The following is a 15,977-nucleotide window of genomic DNA, read 5'->3' on the forward strand; positions in this document are numbered from 1 at the left end:
CACGTAACTTCCCTCTCTATCTCAACAGAGGCGGACGCGTTACAGATCTGAACTGAAACCGTCTTAGAACGGTGGTCGCCACATCGAGCATGGTTTCCTATTCAAAATATTGTGTACTCACTCCCCTCTTCAAGTCCTAGAAGTTTGTAACGGGAATTTCCGAACTCCCTGTATTCCCACCACTGCTAGTTCTGCCGCCAGTCGCCTGTGAGTGGTTACTGCAAGCTGACGTCGTATGCAGTCGTTGGCGACATTAGTGTGACCGAACCCTGCAATTAAAGCACTAAGGCTCTCGTTCTAAACTGTAACTGCAGCTAATGCTTGTCGTGCAGTACTCATTAAAGACTAGGATAATTTCGCGAGTCTCGGCGTGAAACCGTACAACCCCCCGCAATTCGCCACAATCAGGTCGCTAGTGGGGACTGGGGCAGCCACTGCGGTATAATTCATCCTGGCGCGGTAGGCCGGGAGAACCAGCCGCACACCAACTTGGGACAAGGCCCTGATTAATGAAGCGTCTGGCGGCGCGGGAGCCGCTCAACTTGCCGACCGTTTCGTCGATAAGGTGGCCGCCCCATCGTCAGGAAGGGCTTTTGTTCTCGTGCGTCCGTGGCCCTCGCGATAAGTCCGCCACCACTCGCCGTTCGCCGTTAGCTCGGCGGCGAAAGCTGTTGACTGCATATCTGTTTTTCTCACAAGTTGCTACAGAGATAGGGGCCCGGAACGAGACTCGGGCAACTTCACAACGTCCAGAAGGAGCCCCTCACTCCTTGCAGCCAGATATCGCCGGGGGATTTAATGCCGTAACTTACACATCTAAATCATCTCGCGATTCTAACTCTTAGCTATTTCTGCCATCGTGCGTAGTGCTCACATACAAGATACTGGATGCTGTAGTAATAACTTGATAGCGGCTGACTACTTGCAACGTGCCCGACAACTCTGTGATCCGTAGGCCTAAGCTGTATTACCCAAAAATCTAGGTGCTGTCATGTCAACTATGCATTATATGCAGACAGTGAGATGATGTTCAGGGAAGTACGACTGAATCCTAGTATAACAGTCAGTGATGATGCACCAGGAAAGGTGTATTAAAACGAACTCCGGCTGTAATTCTCCCCAAAGTTTTTGAACAAGCCATTCTCGAACTCTCTGGTCTTTCCAAATGAACTGCACGTGGCAGAATAGGGTACCCAGATAAAAAACGATGGCTGAGGTCAACAATCGTGGTAGTTATCCGACAGCCAAGTGAAACGTTGTTTGGTGGTGTGGAATGAAATCTATATTGTACCACGGAAAAATTACTGAGAGTAGGTGTGTGTAAAAGATTAAAGTAGATGGGTTGCTAGACATGAACTATAGAACGCCTGCACGCACTTCCTCAGTGAATGAATAAATGAATAAATGAATGTTGTTTCAGTTTCGTCAATTTATTTACCATTTTTAATCTGTACTAATTATTTGACGAAAAGTATGTTACGCACATGTTGACAGTACACGAAGCACCAGTGCTGTGTTGCGTTTTACGCAGCATCAATGCTGCATTATAATTTCCTTTATTACAATAAAGCACCTGCCCTCTTGATTTATTTATAACGCTAATGAATGTAACTTCAACAACAACTTTGCTTATTTTTCACTATTGGAACATTGACACGAGTAATCACTGTTAAAGCTCTAAAGAGAAAAAAACGGTCTTGTAAATACCAGGAATTAACGCCCACAGATAGTATGTATCCCACTGAATCACATTAAATGCAACATCATTTACATGGAATCAACGTTCACCTACTGATTTACAATTGATATTCAGCAGTTTGCTATTCCATCTGGTACATATAATTGTTCTAAACATCTCAATTTGTTCAACTGCGGGTTCTTGGGGAAACACTGTATATTGTATTAACTAAATTAAAAACTTTTTTGCCTGATTTCACAAATTTTTTTTTTTGTAGGACCCATATTCCGTGTTAAAAGCCCATATTTTACTACTCAACTGATTCTCAACATGAGCACCAATCAAAGACAAGTACATGTCACCTTCCTAATCTATCAATCATCGAGTTAAAGTATTTAAGGTGTTCGTGTTGACTATTTTGACAAACTTGCAATAGCATTGTAAAACTCTATTAACATTCATCAGGATAGTACAACAGTAACAATGACTAAGCGTACACCGCAGTAGAATAATGTCCATAAGAAAGCATGCAAAGCTTACGCAGTTAGGAATACTAGAAATTAAAAATCATATATACATACCCGCACATTTGATACTGAATGAACAACCTCAGTTCAATTATTCATCCCTTTTAGACAATGATACGACTTCTACATGGGAGCTGAATCTTGGTGCCTTCATTCACAAATACGTAACTACGCAAATGCCCATTCATGCGAACATCGTTCTACTTCAGTGCACGTTTATTCATAGCCCTTGTAATGCTGACCTAATGGAAGTAATAAGATTGTACGATATAAATATAAGTATGATAATTTTAGTCGATAACCGATCAATAAAGTAGATGATATGTGTTCATCTTTGCGTGGTTGCCATTTTTGAACTCAGTTATGTTCCAGAAAATGGGCTTACATCGTGAAACCTAGGTCGTACAAAAGTTGTAATGTTCTGTGAAACAAGTCGAAGAAGTGTTTATTTTAATTAAGACTGTTCTCTTTCTCTAGTTAAATTTCGTAACTGTAGAAATGGCTGTTTTCAGCTGAATAAATCAATGACGGCCTCGATACGTGCAGTTGCAAAGAACACGTGAACGTAGAACCAAGTTCCTCAACTGTTTTACAAATGCAGTGAATAACTTTACAAAGATTATGTTTGACTTAAAAAGGTTCCGATTTATTTGCCATGCTTTACATTTAAAATATTACATCACTTGTGGCGCAGAACACTATCAGATCGTATGGATCACAAGAAATAAATTGTAGTATAGCCATTATATGCATGGTATGACATATATAGAAGAGTAATTCAAGTGCAGTATGGAGCGCTTCTAGAAGAAGAACTGTTCCGCACTCTGTCTCGAAAGCCGCCTATGGAGCTGACAACGCTGGAAACAGCCAAAAATCACGTATCCCAGTCCGGCTAGAACCACTGGGCTGGTGATGAGCTTATCTTTCACTACCCTTACAGATCGAAACACCGCTTGGAGCGTCGTTCCCGCTTACTGTTCGTCAGTGGGTTGGTGAAATTATGGTGGACAATTCTGTATAGGTTTAGATTGAAAAAGTCAGCGTCTTGGTAACTTGCTACTTTATTAAAACTGGTTAACAGTTTTGGCATTGCAGCCATCACCACAGCGTTATGACGAAACGAAGCTACAATTGTCTGGCCGTAACTGTGGGTTCTTTGACTCCTCTGGGTGATGAAATGAAATGTCGTGTGGCTAGGGCCTCCCGTCGGGCAGACAGTTCGCCTGGTGCAGGTCTTTCGATTTGACGCCACTTCGGCGACCTGCGCGTCGATGGGGATGAAATGAGGATGATTAGGACAACACAACACCCAGTCCCTGAGCGGAGGAAATCTCCGACCCAGCCCGGAATCGAACCCGGGACCTTAGGATTGAAATTCTGTCCCGCTGACTACTCAGCTACCGGAGTCGGACTCCTCTGGGTGATGAAACACGGGAACTACAGCAGATGAAACATCAGTTCACTTTATTACATGAGTGATAAAATGTTTTACCTAATTTGATACAATCCTTTTCCACAGGAGTGCTTGCTAATTTACAACTGTTTCGACAATGAAAGCGTCAGTTGAGGTACTAATTCACAAACTTCTCTTGAATCACCATGTTAAATGTTTACAGAAGTACATTTCTGCCTCAGACTTGAATAACTCTTTAGTCCTACTCGAAGATGTTGACTGTTTCAACTGAGGTCACGAAATGGACAGAGCGCTTACAAGTTCAGCTCTGTGTGAGAGCCCTGCTGTGAGCCGAGTGGCCGAGCGGTTCTAGGCGCTACAGTCTGGAGCCGCGCGACCGCTACGGTCGCAGGTTCGAATCCTGCCTCGGGCATGGATGTATGTGATGTCCTTAGGTTAGTTAGGTTTAAGTAGTTCTAAGTTCTAGGGGACTGATGACCTCAGAAGTTAAGTCCCATAGTGCTCAGAGCCAATTGAACCAACCTGCTGTGAGGAAAGAGAGGACATGTCTTCAGGGGCGCCTCCCAGGCTTTGTGTGTGTTTCTCAGTCAGACACCGCTAAGCCCAAACTGAGATGCGTATGGCACGACACAACAGCGCGACGCTAGCATGTTTCGCGTGTGCCACGCTTGTGCTGCGCATATTGAGGCGCGTACACGATCTTTGCACGCGCCGATTGACGACGCACTACGCTGACAGCATCGAAGCGCGGCCTCCCTGTTATCTTTCTCAAACGATCATACAGTAACCACTGAGTAAAAATATTTGATTTTGGCGTTACTTGTAGCGATATACGTCAGCTTCGTCGCGAAGTGCTCATAATCTCCCGAATGGTCATACTTATTGTGATATACCCATTTAAGTAAGACAGCATATCCAGACACTCCGGGATGATGATGGCATCGGAACAGAGGAGGACACGCGTAAAGCTGAAATACTAAACACCTTTTTCCAAAGCTGTTTCACAGAGGAAGACCGCACTGCAGTTCCTTCTCTAAATCCTCGCACAAACGAAAAAATGGCTGACATCGAAATAAGTGTCCAAGGAATAGAAAAGCAACTGGAATCACTGAACAGAGGAAAGTCCACTGGACCTGACGGGATACCAATTCGATTCTACACAGAGTACGCGAAAGAACTTGCCCCCCTTCTAACAGCCGTGTACCGCAAGTCTCTAGTGGAACGGAGGGTTCCAAATGATTGGAAAAGAGCACAGGTAGTCCCAGTTTTCAAGAAGGGTCGTCGAGTAGATGCGCAAAACTATAGACCTATATCTCTGACATCGATCTGTTGTAGAATTTAGAACATGTTTTTTGCTCGAGTATCATGTCGTTTTTGGAAACGCAGAATCTACTCTGTAGGAATCAATATGGATTCCGGAAACAGCGATCGTGTGAGACCCAGCTCGCTTTATTTGTTCATGAGACCCAGAAAATATTAGATACAGGCTCACAGGTAGATGCTATTTTCCTTGACTTCCGGAAGGCGTTCGGTACAGTTCCGCACTGTCGCCTGACAAACCAAGTAAGAGCCTACGGAATATCAGACCAGCTGTGTGGCTGGATTGAAGAATTTTTAGCAAACAGAACACAGCATGTTGTTATCAGTGGAGAGACGGCTACAGACGTTAAAGTAACCTCTGGCGTGCCACAGGGCAGTGTTATGGGACCATTACTTTTCACAATATATATAAATGACCTAGTAGATAGTGTCGGAAGTTCCATGCGGCTTTTTGCGGATGATGCTGTAGTATACAGAGAAGTTGCAGTATTAGAAAATTGTGGCGAAATGCAGAAAGATCTGCAGCGGATAGGCACTTGGTGCAGGGAGTGGCAACTGACCCTTAACATAGACAAATGTAATGTATTGCGAATACATAGAAAGAAGGATCCTTTATTGTATGATTACATGATAGCGGAACAAACACTGGTAGCAGTTACTTCTGTAAAATATCTGGGAGTATGCGTGCGGAACGATTTGAAGTGGAATGATCATATAAAATTAATTGTTGGTAAGGCGGGTACCAGGTTGAGATTCATTGGGAGAGTCCTTAGAAAATGTAGTCCATCAACAAAGGAGGTGGCTTAGAAAACACTCGTTCGACCTGTACTTGAGTATTCCTCATCAGTGTGGGATCCGTACCAGATCGGGTTGACGGAAGAGATAGAGAAGATCCAAAGAAGAGCGGCGCGTTCCGTCACAGGGTTATTTGGTAACCGTGATAGCGTTACGGAGATGTTTAGCAAACTGAAGTGGCAGACTCTGCAAGAGAGGCGCTCTGCATCGCGGTGTAGCTTGCTCGCCAGGTTTCGAGAGGGTGCGTTTCTGGATGAGGTATCGAATATATTGCTTCCCCCTACTTATACCTCCCGAGGAGATCACGAATGTAAAATTAGAGAGATTAGAGCGCGTACGGAGGCTTTCAGACAGTCGTTCTTCCCGCGAACCATACGCGACTGGAACAGAAAAGGGAGGTAATGACAGTGGCACGTAAAGTGCCCTCCGCCACACACCGTTGGGTGGCTTGCGGAGTATAAATGTAGATGTAGATGTAGATGTAGACACCGCGCAAAATTCGAAAAATTTGCTACGGAAAATAGGGGTTGCTATAATTTTGCATTTGGTGCATATGAAATTTAGCTAGTATACTGAATTTTTCTTTAGACTTGGGAAGAGATTTCTACTTGCCTCCGATCGAACCTAACGCAATCACTCCCGATCGCACGTCTGTGAGAACGAAATATTCATAATATACCTCATATCTCCTAAACCGCTCCAGACATCGAAGCGAGTTTTTGGAGACTGATAACATACAAGGAGGAAAGCATTTTGTCAAATTGTTAACACACGGACCTTTCCTATGTACAGGGTGAAGAAAAATTCGCGCCCTCGGACATCACAGCGCAATTCCTCACACACTAGCAATACAAAAAGTCTTTCTCAGAATTTCGTCCTGCGCATATTTCCGGCAGTAAATGAAGGTTAAAGATAGGCAATCTGGCAACACTGTAATCACATGTACGGTAACCAACTCTGTAAGTATTTAGTAGTAGTGCTGTGCAGTTCACGCAGTGCATAGCGTTTTGGGTTAATATGCAGGAGGTCATGGGTTCGATTCTGGATCGAGGCATATTCGTTTTTATTTGCTGAATGTAGTCTGCGTGATACTGTATCTGGTGTCTTAATCGTCGTACGATACAGAAAGGAAGCACAATCGTTTTCAACGTTCAGCTCTTAAAGAAACCTTTTGCACGTCATGCACGTGGCTTGTTTCACACCACTACATCTACTAAATTCCAAACCTGTTTTCTGTGTAACCTGCCCCAATGGCCCCACTGATTAGTACCAACTATTATTTTTCCCACGTTCATGTACATTACGTTTCCTTATATCCTTACGTCATCAGTAGGGCTAGCAACGCACTTTGCAAATAATTTCCAAACAATTTCCAACCATCTATCACGTGGCTTACGAATTGGTGTGTACTACAGTATTATATGACAGAATGACATTAGTAAATAAAAACAAATACGGCTCGACCCAAAATCGAATCCTCAACCGCCTGTATACTAAACCAAAACGCTATTCACTGCACCAATTGCACAGCAAAAAAATGGCTATCATTACTATGGGACTCAACTGCTGAGGTCATTAGTCCCCTAGAACTTAGAACTAGTTAAACGTAACTAACCTAAGGACATCACAAACATCCATGCCCGAGGCAGGATTCGAACCTGCGACCGTAGCGGTCTTGCGGTTCCAGACTGCAGCGCCTTTAACCGCACGGCCAATTCGGCCGGCAATTGCACAGCACCACAATCATATGCTGACAGAGATAATTACCGCACATGAGATTACAGTGTTGCCAGATTATCAATCTTTAACGTCCATTTACTGCCGGAAATATGGGCAGGACGAAATTCTGAGAGACATTTTTCTATTGCTGGAAGTGAGGAATCGCGCTATGAAGTCCGAGTGTGCCAATTTTTCTTCACCCTGTATGTCGATATAACATAAGATGTAGTTTTTATTTCATTTTCACTGCAGTGACTGCAATTTCTAAGAGTCAGCGCTACCTTGCGTAACGATAATTTCCTAGCATGAAAATGATCATAAAATTTCTCCTCTTATGTAACTGCAAACCGACACAGTGAGGTTTTGTGTAAGATTCTGTTTCAGAATTCTTTTGGAACAATTTCTAGAAGCTGATTTTGTGCAAATTATACTGTGTTATGACATAAAAAACACGATTAAAACTGGAAACAAGAGAAACGTAACCGTTACTCTAAATGGCGATGCTTCTTCGAATGAGAAAAAGTTAACAATTCCCACAAAAATAAATCTCCAATTCTGTTTCAGTGTTGGTTGAATCCGCATAACCCATAGTATTTTTAACACGGAATGTTGGAAATGGGAACTTACCAACGGGTTCTATTCCTTTTCTTCATTTGAGCAATATTAAAATAATGAAGTGCGTACCCTTCAGGCCCAGACACGGATATACCAGACGCTGGTTACTCTGCAACTACTTGACAAACTGACAATGTGTGACCCGCGAATATAACAGTTGTTACTGAGAAAACTAAACGATCCAAAAAACATTGTCATGAATGTAGGTCTCCTTGTCAACAACACATTACGGTAAATTAAATATATCACATCACCAGACTCTTCCAGGATACTGTATTTCGTCGGGACACTCCATGGATTATTGTGGAACAAAAATTTTAGCGACAACTAGATCTTTTTGGGAATCCATTATCAAGGATTCCGTGGAGATACGATTGGCAAAAGATCTTATTAATCTAGACAGCGGCTTTCAGATGGATAAAGCATGGGATCCTGTAATTTCTTTAATCGCTTCACAGAGACATGGGTCTGCATCTAGTGCGACGGCTGACGAAAATTGATTTTATACTTTCGACTACCGCGCCTCAGCTGCGCGAAGGCGCTTTACGACAGATAGCGCAAATGTAGGTACACCACTACGCATGCGCAGCCCGCTTCTGCTGCAGAGCGCGCCAAATTAGATAGGGGGCGCGGTATTAGCCTTCTCCACTGCGCAGGTATATATAGAACGACGCGCACCAGTAATCTTCTCCCCGCCCCCTGCCATGTCTTCACCGTTGTGTCCCCCCTACCCTCCATCTCTACACCCTACATCTCCTTTCCCAAGGTGGCTTCCATCAACTCCCCCTCCCAGATGATGCCCTCTCTCCCTCCATTTATCCCTCCTATCAACTCTGATCCTCACTCCCCCTCCTTTCCTCTGTCCTTTTCCCGGGCTCCCTCTCCCCCCCTTCCATCCTCTTTCTTCCACACCTCCCCTCTCTTTGCCCCCTTCTCTCCCCCGAGTCCTTTTACATTTCCCTCCTCTGCCTCCTCTCATTCCGTCTCGCGTCTGCCCTTCTCCCCCTTTATTAGTTCTCTCCCTCCTTGGTTCCCCCCTTTTTCGTTTTTTCCTCTCCTCCCTCCTTGTTTTTCCCCCTACTCCACGTACCCCCCCCCCATCTGCCTTGGATCGGGAGTGCCATCTTTGTGCCGCCTTTTTCGTGCAGTGTTTTACAGTGTGTTTTTCCAGTGGGTGCTCTGTGTTGTGTCTTTTGGGAAGTGTAGCGAACAGCCATCATACAGTCGCTGGGTGTGCTTTTTTTTTATCACTTGCGAACAGAAACCAGACTGTCGCCATGTTTTTTAATTGTGTGTCTACTATGTTACTTGTCTGATTCCTGTGTATTTTATCAACATTGCCAACCCCTTTTGCTTTCTGTTTTAACTTTCCGCATTTTTACGCCATTTTACACTTTAAATCACCATTTTATCGCCTGTTTTTCCTTGTTTCTTTCTTCTTCCTTTTTTAAACAAAAGTCTGTAGACTGTAGAGCAGCGTAGTAAGCTGCTGCCAGCCCGCCCCCTTCGGGGGGAATTGAAAATCAATAAAGAAAAAAAAAACAGTAATCTTCAGTCTCGTACTCACCTGAAGATGGCTGCATGTTTGTTAGCCGAAATATCGTGCCAAGATGTCAACGTGATCCGGCTGCAAGCCCGAAATATGATGGACCAATCAATACGCCGGGAAAACTTCAAGATACACATCTCTCCTTGTGATTGCGCCATTTTTTGTCCCCTTAAAAATGCTCCGAGGGGCAAACGATTCACCTCGGACGACGTTAAGTGCGGAACTGTTTAACATCACAGCCCTGGGAATTTTAAGAGACAGTCATTCACCGACTTGTGTCACAGTGAGACAAGTGTCTCAACATCCAGGGTCAATACTTCAAACATACGGTTACTGGTTTCTGTAAGTATGCCTCCGGCTCGTTTCTTTTTGAACGCCCCTTGTATTTTGGCCGTGTGAGTAGCCAGTCATGCACTACAGTTTTCACCACTTTGTCAGTTCTGTAATGGCTGCCTCCCATTGCAACTCTGAGTGCACCAAACAGGTGAGAGACACTAGGGGCGAGGTCTGACGAATAAGAACGATGGACCATACATTCAGACTTAATTTTCTGAGTAGTGTCAACTGTCTTACGGGCCGTATGTGATTTGGCGTTGTCATGCTGTAGCACACTCGTGAAGTGAAAAGTAAGAGTACTCATCGTTTACTCCTGAAGGAGGATGAAATTGATTTTTCAGCATGTCTGAATAAAACGTACCGGCTATCAGCCCTCTCCTACCCACGTAATGCTGCAAAATTACTCCATTTGCATCGCAGATGAGACTGAGCATGACTTGTCCAGCAGCTGGTTGAGTTCCTTGCTTAAACTTTTCGTCTCCTGTTGGCGATAGTGGACCCTAGTCTCATTGCCTGTAACAATTTTTTCCAAGAAATGCATCTCCTTCAACGTAAAAACGATACGACGGTTCTTCACAGGTATCGACAGAATGGCCTTTCAATTTGCTAGCAAAGTGACATCATACTCATCTTGCAGACACCTTAGTGATGTGCAGTCCATTGTGAACAATATTCTGCACTGAACCAATGCTAATCTTCAAACTTGTGGCTATTTCGTTCAAAGTTACGCGTCTGTTCTGCTTTACAAGCTCTTTCGCTAACGCAACGTGATGATGATGATGATGATGAGATGATTATTTTTGGTTTGTGTGGCGCTCAACGGCGTGGTCATTAGCACCCGTACAAAGTCCCATTTTTTACACTGTCCAATTTAGCCACTGTCACGCTTGATGATGGTCATGATGATGATGATGATGATGAAACAATGAGGACAACACAAGCAACCAGACCCTGGTCAGAGAAAATCCCCAACCCGGCCGGGTATCTAACCTGGGATCTCGTGATCCAGAGGCAGCTATAACGCAACGTTCTCGTCTGTCACAATGCAATAAGCTTTTCCTGATCTCGGGGCATCCACTGCAGAAGTTACACCGCTTGCTTCTTCCACCACTCGTACACTTTCTGCAACGACAGACACGGATCACCGTACTGCGCAGTCACTCTGCGACGAATTTCGATTGATTTGACAGTTGTTTCACAAAAAACGTATTACAGATCGCTACTCAGTCGCGTTGCATGTCGACAGTGGTCGCTGCTGCTTTGCCCTGCGTTGTAGCATGATTCTGTCATCTGCCAGTCACTTTCTGAACCTCAAGGAGCACTGTCGCCACCTACCAATGGCATCACACAACTTTATGAAATCTTATGAAACTTTTAATGTTTTCATTTGAGTCACCTAATTATTTACGTTGATGAACGTGACAACTGATTATGATTGCCAACTTTATTTGTAATTACACCACTCACCATTAAAATTGCTACAAAAAGAAGAAATGCAAATGATAAACGGGTAATCATTGGACAAATATATTATACTAGAACTGGCATGTGACTACATTTTCACGCAATTTGGGTTCATAGATCCTGAGAAATCAGTACCGAGAACAACCACCTCTGGCCGTAATAACGGCCTCGATACGCCTGGGCATTGAGTCAAAGCTTGGATGGCCTGTACAGGTACAGCTGCCCAAGGAGCTTCAACACGATACCACAGTCCATCAAGAGTAGTGACTGGCGTATTGTGACGAGCCAGTTGTCGACCACCATTGACCAGACGTTTTCAATTGGTGAGAGATCTGGAGAAAGTGCTGGCCATGGCAGCAATCGAACATTTTCTGTATGCAGAAAGGCCCGTATAGGACCTACAACATGCGGTCGTGCATTATCCTGCTGAAATGTAGGGTTTCGCAGGGATCGAATGAAGGGTATGAAGGGTAGAGGCACGGGTCGTAACACATCTGAAATGTAACGTCCACTGTTCAGTGTGGTCAATGCGAACAAGAAGTGACCGAGACGTCTAACCAATGGCACCTCGTACTAACACGCCGGGTGATACGCCAGTATGGCGATGACGAATACACGCTTCCAATATGTGCGTTCACTGCGATGTCGCCAAACACGGATGCGACCATCATGATTATGTAAACAGAACCTGGATTCACCCGAAAAAATGACGTTTTGCCATTCGTGCACCCACGTTCGTCGTCAAGTACACCATCGCAGGCGCTCCCGTCTGTGATGCAGCGTCAAGGGCAACCGCAGCCACGGTCTCCGAGCTGATAGTCCATGCTGTTGCAAACGTCGTCGAACTGTTCGTGCAGATGGATGTTGTCTTGCAAAAGTCGCGATCTGTTGACTCAGGGATCGAGACGTGGCCGCACGATCCGTTACAGCCATGCGGATAAGATGCTTGTCATCTCGACTGCTAGTGATATGAGGCCGTTGGGATGCAGCACGGCGTTCCGTATTACCCTCCTGAACCCACCGATTCCATATTCTGCTAACAGTCATTGGATCTCGGCCAACGCGAGCAGCAATGTCGTGATATGATAAACCGCAATCGCGATAGGCTACAATCCGACCTTTATCAAAGTCGGAAACGTGATGGTACGCATTTCTCCTCCTTACACGAGGCATCACAACAACGTTTCAGCAGGCAACGCCGGTCAACTGCTGTTTGTGTATGAGAAATCGGTTGGAGACTACCCTCATGTCAGCACGTTGTAGGTGTCACCACCGGCGCCAACCTTGTGTGAATGCTCTGAAAAGCTAATCATTTGCATATCACAGCATCGTCTTCCAGTCGGTTAAATTTCGCGTCTGTAGCACGTTATCTTCGTGGTGTAGCAATTTTAATGGCCAGTAGTGTAATAGGAAGTTCCGTCGAGATACACGACATACTCAAGTGAATAATAAAAATGGTTCAAATGGCTCTGAGCCCTATGGGACTTAACTTCTTAGGTCATCAGTCCCCTAGAACTCAGAACTACTTAAACCTAACTAACCTAGAGACAGCAGACACATCCATGCCCGAGGGAGGATTGTAACCTGCGACCGTAGCGTTCGCGCGGTTCCAGACTGTAGCGCCTTTAACCGCTTGGCCACCCAGGCCGGCAAGTGAATAATAGACTCGTTACAGTTGATGTTGTTAACTGCACTAAACGCAAAGAGGAAGGTAGGTTGAGGTGCAGTGGTAAGGGAAGAGCGCCGCACATGCGCGTACTGAAAATTCACAGGCTATATGCAAGTGAACGATAGCGGAAAACATCCACGTAGCAGTGGACGCCGATCACTCAGGCAGGCAGCATGCGCACTGCTGTGTGCGTTGTGTAGAGCGCAGCCGTATCCAGGCCAGTGGGATGTGCTCCAGAGGCAGGGTACTCACCCAGGTCGTACTCGCAGGTGGGGCCCAGGAAGACGTGCACGCAGTCGGTGGAGTACTGCTCGACGGCGATGGCGGACGAGTACTGCGCCTGGCAGCCCGAGTCCGCCTGGATGAAGTCGAACGAGATGTTGAGCTCGGCCTCCGCGCGGGCGGCGGCCATCTCCAGCAGCGGCATCACGCGCTCCAGCGTCGGGTAGAACTCGCTGGAGTTAGCCGGCAGGATCACACCCGCGCGCACCTGCGGCATCGAAAGACGTCGTCAGCCTCGATTAGTGATGGGAAACAACCGAACGGAAACAATCGATTGGGTCGGTCACTGGAACACAATCGACTTATCGAATGAATTATTCGTTCACACATACTTTCGAGTGAAACAAGTCTACGGGAGCAAGCAAATAAAGAAAATCATTTCAGTGAATTATAGTTTACGGATAGGTTGGACTATTCATTCATTCTTTGAGTGAAACCAGTCTGTGGGAGCTGTGTATGAAAGAAGTCTATTCAGCCGGGCGCATTCAGTCCTGAGCTGAAACATTCGGTCATTTGCCCATTATTAAACGATTACTGTTGACAGCCTGTCATCATTTTAATTGCCTATCCTGTATTTAAATGATAATTAATTGAAACCCTCAGCTGCCCATAGGTGTTGTTGATATACCTCGATGTGGACAGCTGAAAATGTGTGCCCCGACCGGGACCCGAACCCGGAATCTCCTGCTTACATGGCAGTCCCTCTATTCATCTGAACCACAGAGGACACACATGAATAGCGCGACTGCAGGGGCTTATCCCTTGCACGCCTCCCGTGAGACCCACATTCCCAACTGTCCACAATCTACATTCGTAATGTACACATTTTTAGCTGTCCCCATCAAGATATATCAACAACACCTGTCGGCTGCTGAGGGTTTCAATTAATTATCATTTATTCTAGAGAAGCTGCACGGTCGTCAATGGCATCTGTTCTTTCGAGAAAAGTAAGTATCATTTTATATATATATATATATATATATATATATATATATATATATACCTGGAAATGGAAAAAAGAACACATTGACACCGGTGTGTCAGACCCACCATACTTGCTCCGGACACTGCGAGAGGGCTGTACAAGCAATGATCATCACACGCACGGCACAGCGGACACACCAGGAACCGCGGTGTTGGCCGTCGAATGGCGCTAGTTGCGCAGCATTTGTGCACCGCCGCCGTCTGTGTCAGCCAGTTTGCCGTGGCATACGGAGCTCCATCGCAGTCTTTAACACTGGTAGCATGCCGCGACAGCGTGGACGTGAACCGTATGTGCAGTTGACGGACTTTGAGCGAGGGCGTATAGTGGGCATGCGGGAGGCCGGGTGGACGTACCGCCGAATTGGTCAACACGTGGGGCGTGAGGTCTCCACAGTACATCGATGTTGTCTCCAGTGGTCGGCGGAAGGTGCACGTGCCCGTCGACCTGGGACCGGACCGCAGCGACGCACGGATGCACGCCAAGACCGTAGGATCCTCCGCAGTGCCGTAGGGGACCGCACCGCCACTTCCCAGCAAATTAGGGACACTGTTGCTCCTGGGGTATCGGCGAGGACCATTCGCAACCGTCTCCATGAAGCTGGGCTACGGTCCCGCACACCGTTAGGCCGTCTTCCGCTCACGCCCCAACATTGTGCAGCCCGCCTCCAGTGGTGTCGCGACAGGCGTGAATGGAGGGACGAATGGAGACGTGTCGTCTTCAGCGATGAGAGTCGCTTCCGCCTTGGTGCCAATGATGGTCGTATGCGTGTTTGGCGCCGTGCAGCTGAGCGCCACAATCAGGACTGCATACGACCGAGGCACACAGGGCCAACACCCGGCATCATGGTGTGGGGAGCGATCTCCTACACTGGCCGTACACCACCGGTGATCGTCGAGGGGACACTGAATATTGCACGGTACATCCAAACCGTCATCGAACCCATCGTTCTACCATTCCTAGACCGGCAAGGGAACTTGCTGTTCCAACAGGACAATGCACGTCCGCATGTATCCCGTGCCACCCAACGTGCTCTAGAAGGTGTAAGTCAACTACCCTGGCCAGCAAGATCTCCGGATCTGTCCCCCATTGAGCATGTTTGGGACTGGATGAAGCGTCGTCTCACGCGGTCTGCACGTCCAGCACGAACGCTGGTCCAACTGAGGCGCCAGGTGGAAATGGCATGGCAAGCCGTTCCACAGGACTACATCCAGCATCTCTACGATCGTCTCCATGGGAGAATAGCAGCCTGCATTGCTGCGAAAGGTGGATATACACTGTACTAGTGCCGACATTGTGCATGCTCTGTTGCCTGTGTCTATGTGCCTGTGGTTCTGTCAGTGTGATCATGTGATGTATCTGACCCCAGGAATGTGTCAATAAAGTTTCCCCTTCCTGGGACAATGAATTCACGGTGTTCTTATTTCAATTTCCAGGAGTATATATATATATATATATATATATATATATATATATATATATATATATATATATATATATATATATATATATATATATATATTAAAAGGTTACCCAGCCAGTGACCTTCGTCTGTGCGAATGCGGACAGGTTGTCCGAACTCTTACAGGAATCGTCACCTTAGTGTGCGCGAGTAATGAGTGAATGG

At 45.9% G+C, this 15,977-nt stretch overlaps 1 protein-coding gene across 1 annotated transcript in view; it reads right to left on the reverse strand.

The window, feature by feature from the left end:
- Nucleotides 1-13,585, reverse strand: part of LOC126260738 (atrial natriuretic peptide receptor 3-like) — a 368,052-nt gene extending 354,467 nt beyond the window's left edge. Inside the window, exon 1 of the mRNA XM_049958076.1 lies at nt 13,339-13,585. Within this exon, the coding sequence (XP_049814033.1) occupies nt 13,339-13,585 (247 nt within the window). The remainder of the gene's footprint in view (nt 1-13,338) is intronic.
- Nucleotides 13,586-15,977: the final 2,392 nt, after the last annotated feature.

Source organism: Schistocerca nitens, chromosome 5 (genome assembly GCF_023898315.1).
Source record: "Schistocerca nitens isolate TAMUIC-IGC-003100 chromosome 5, iqSchNite1.1, whole genome shotgun sequence".
In the NCBI taxonomy this organism is placed as follows: Eukaryota; Metazoa; Arthropoda; class Insecta; order Orthoptera; family Acrididae; genus Schistocerca; species Schistocerca nitens.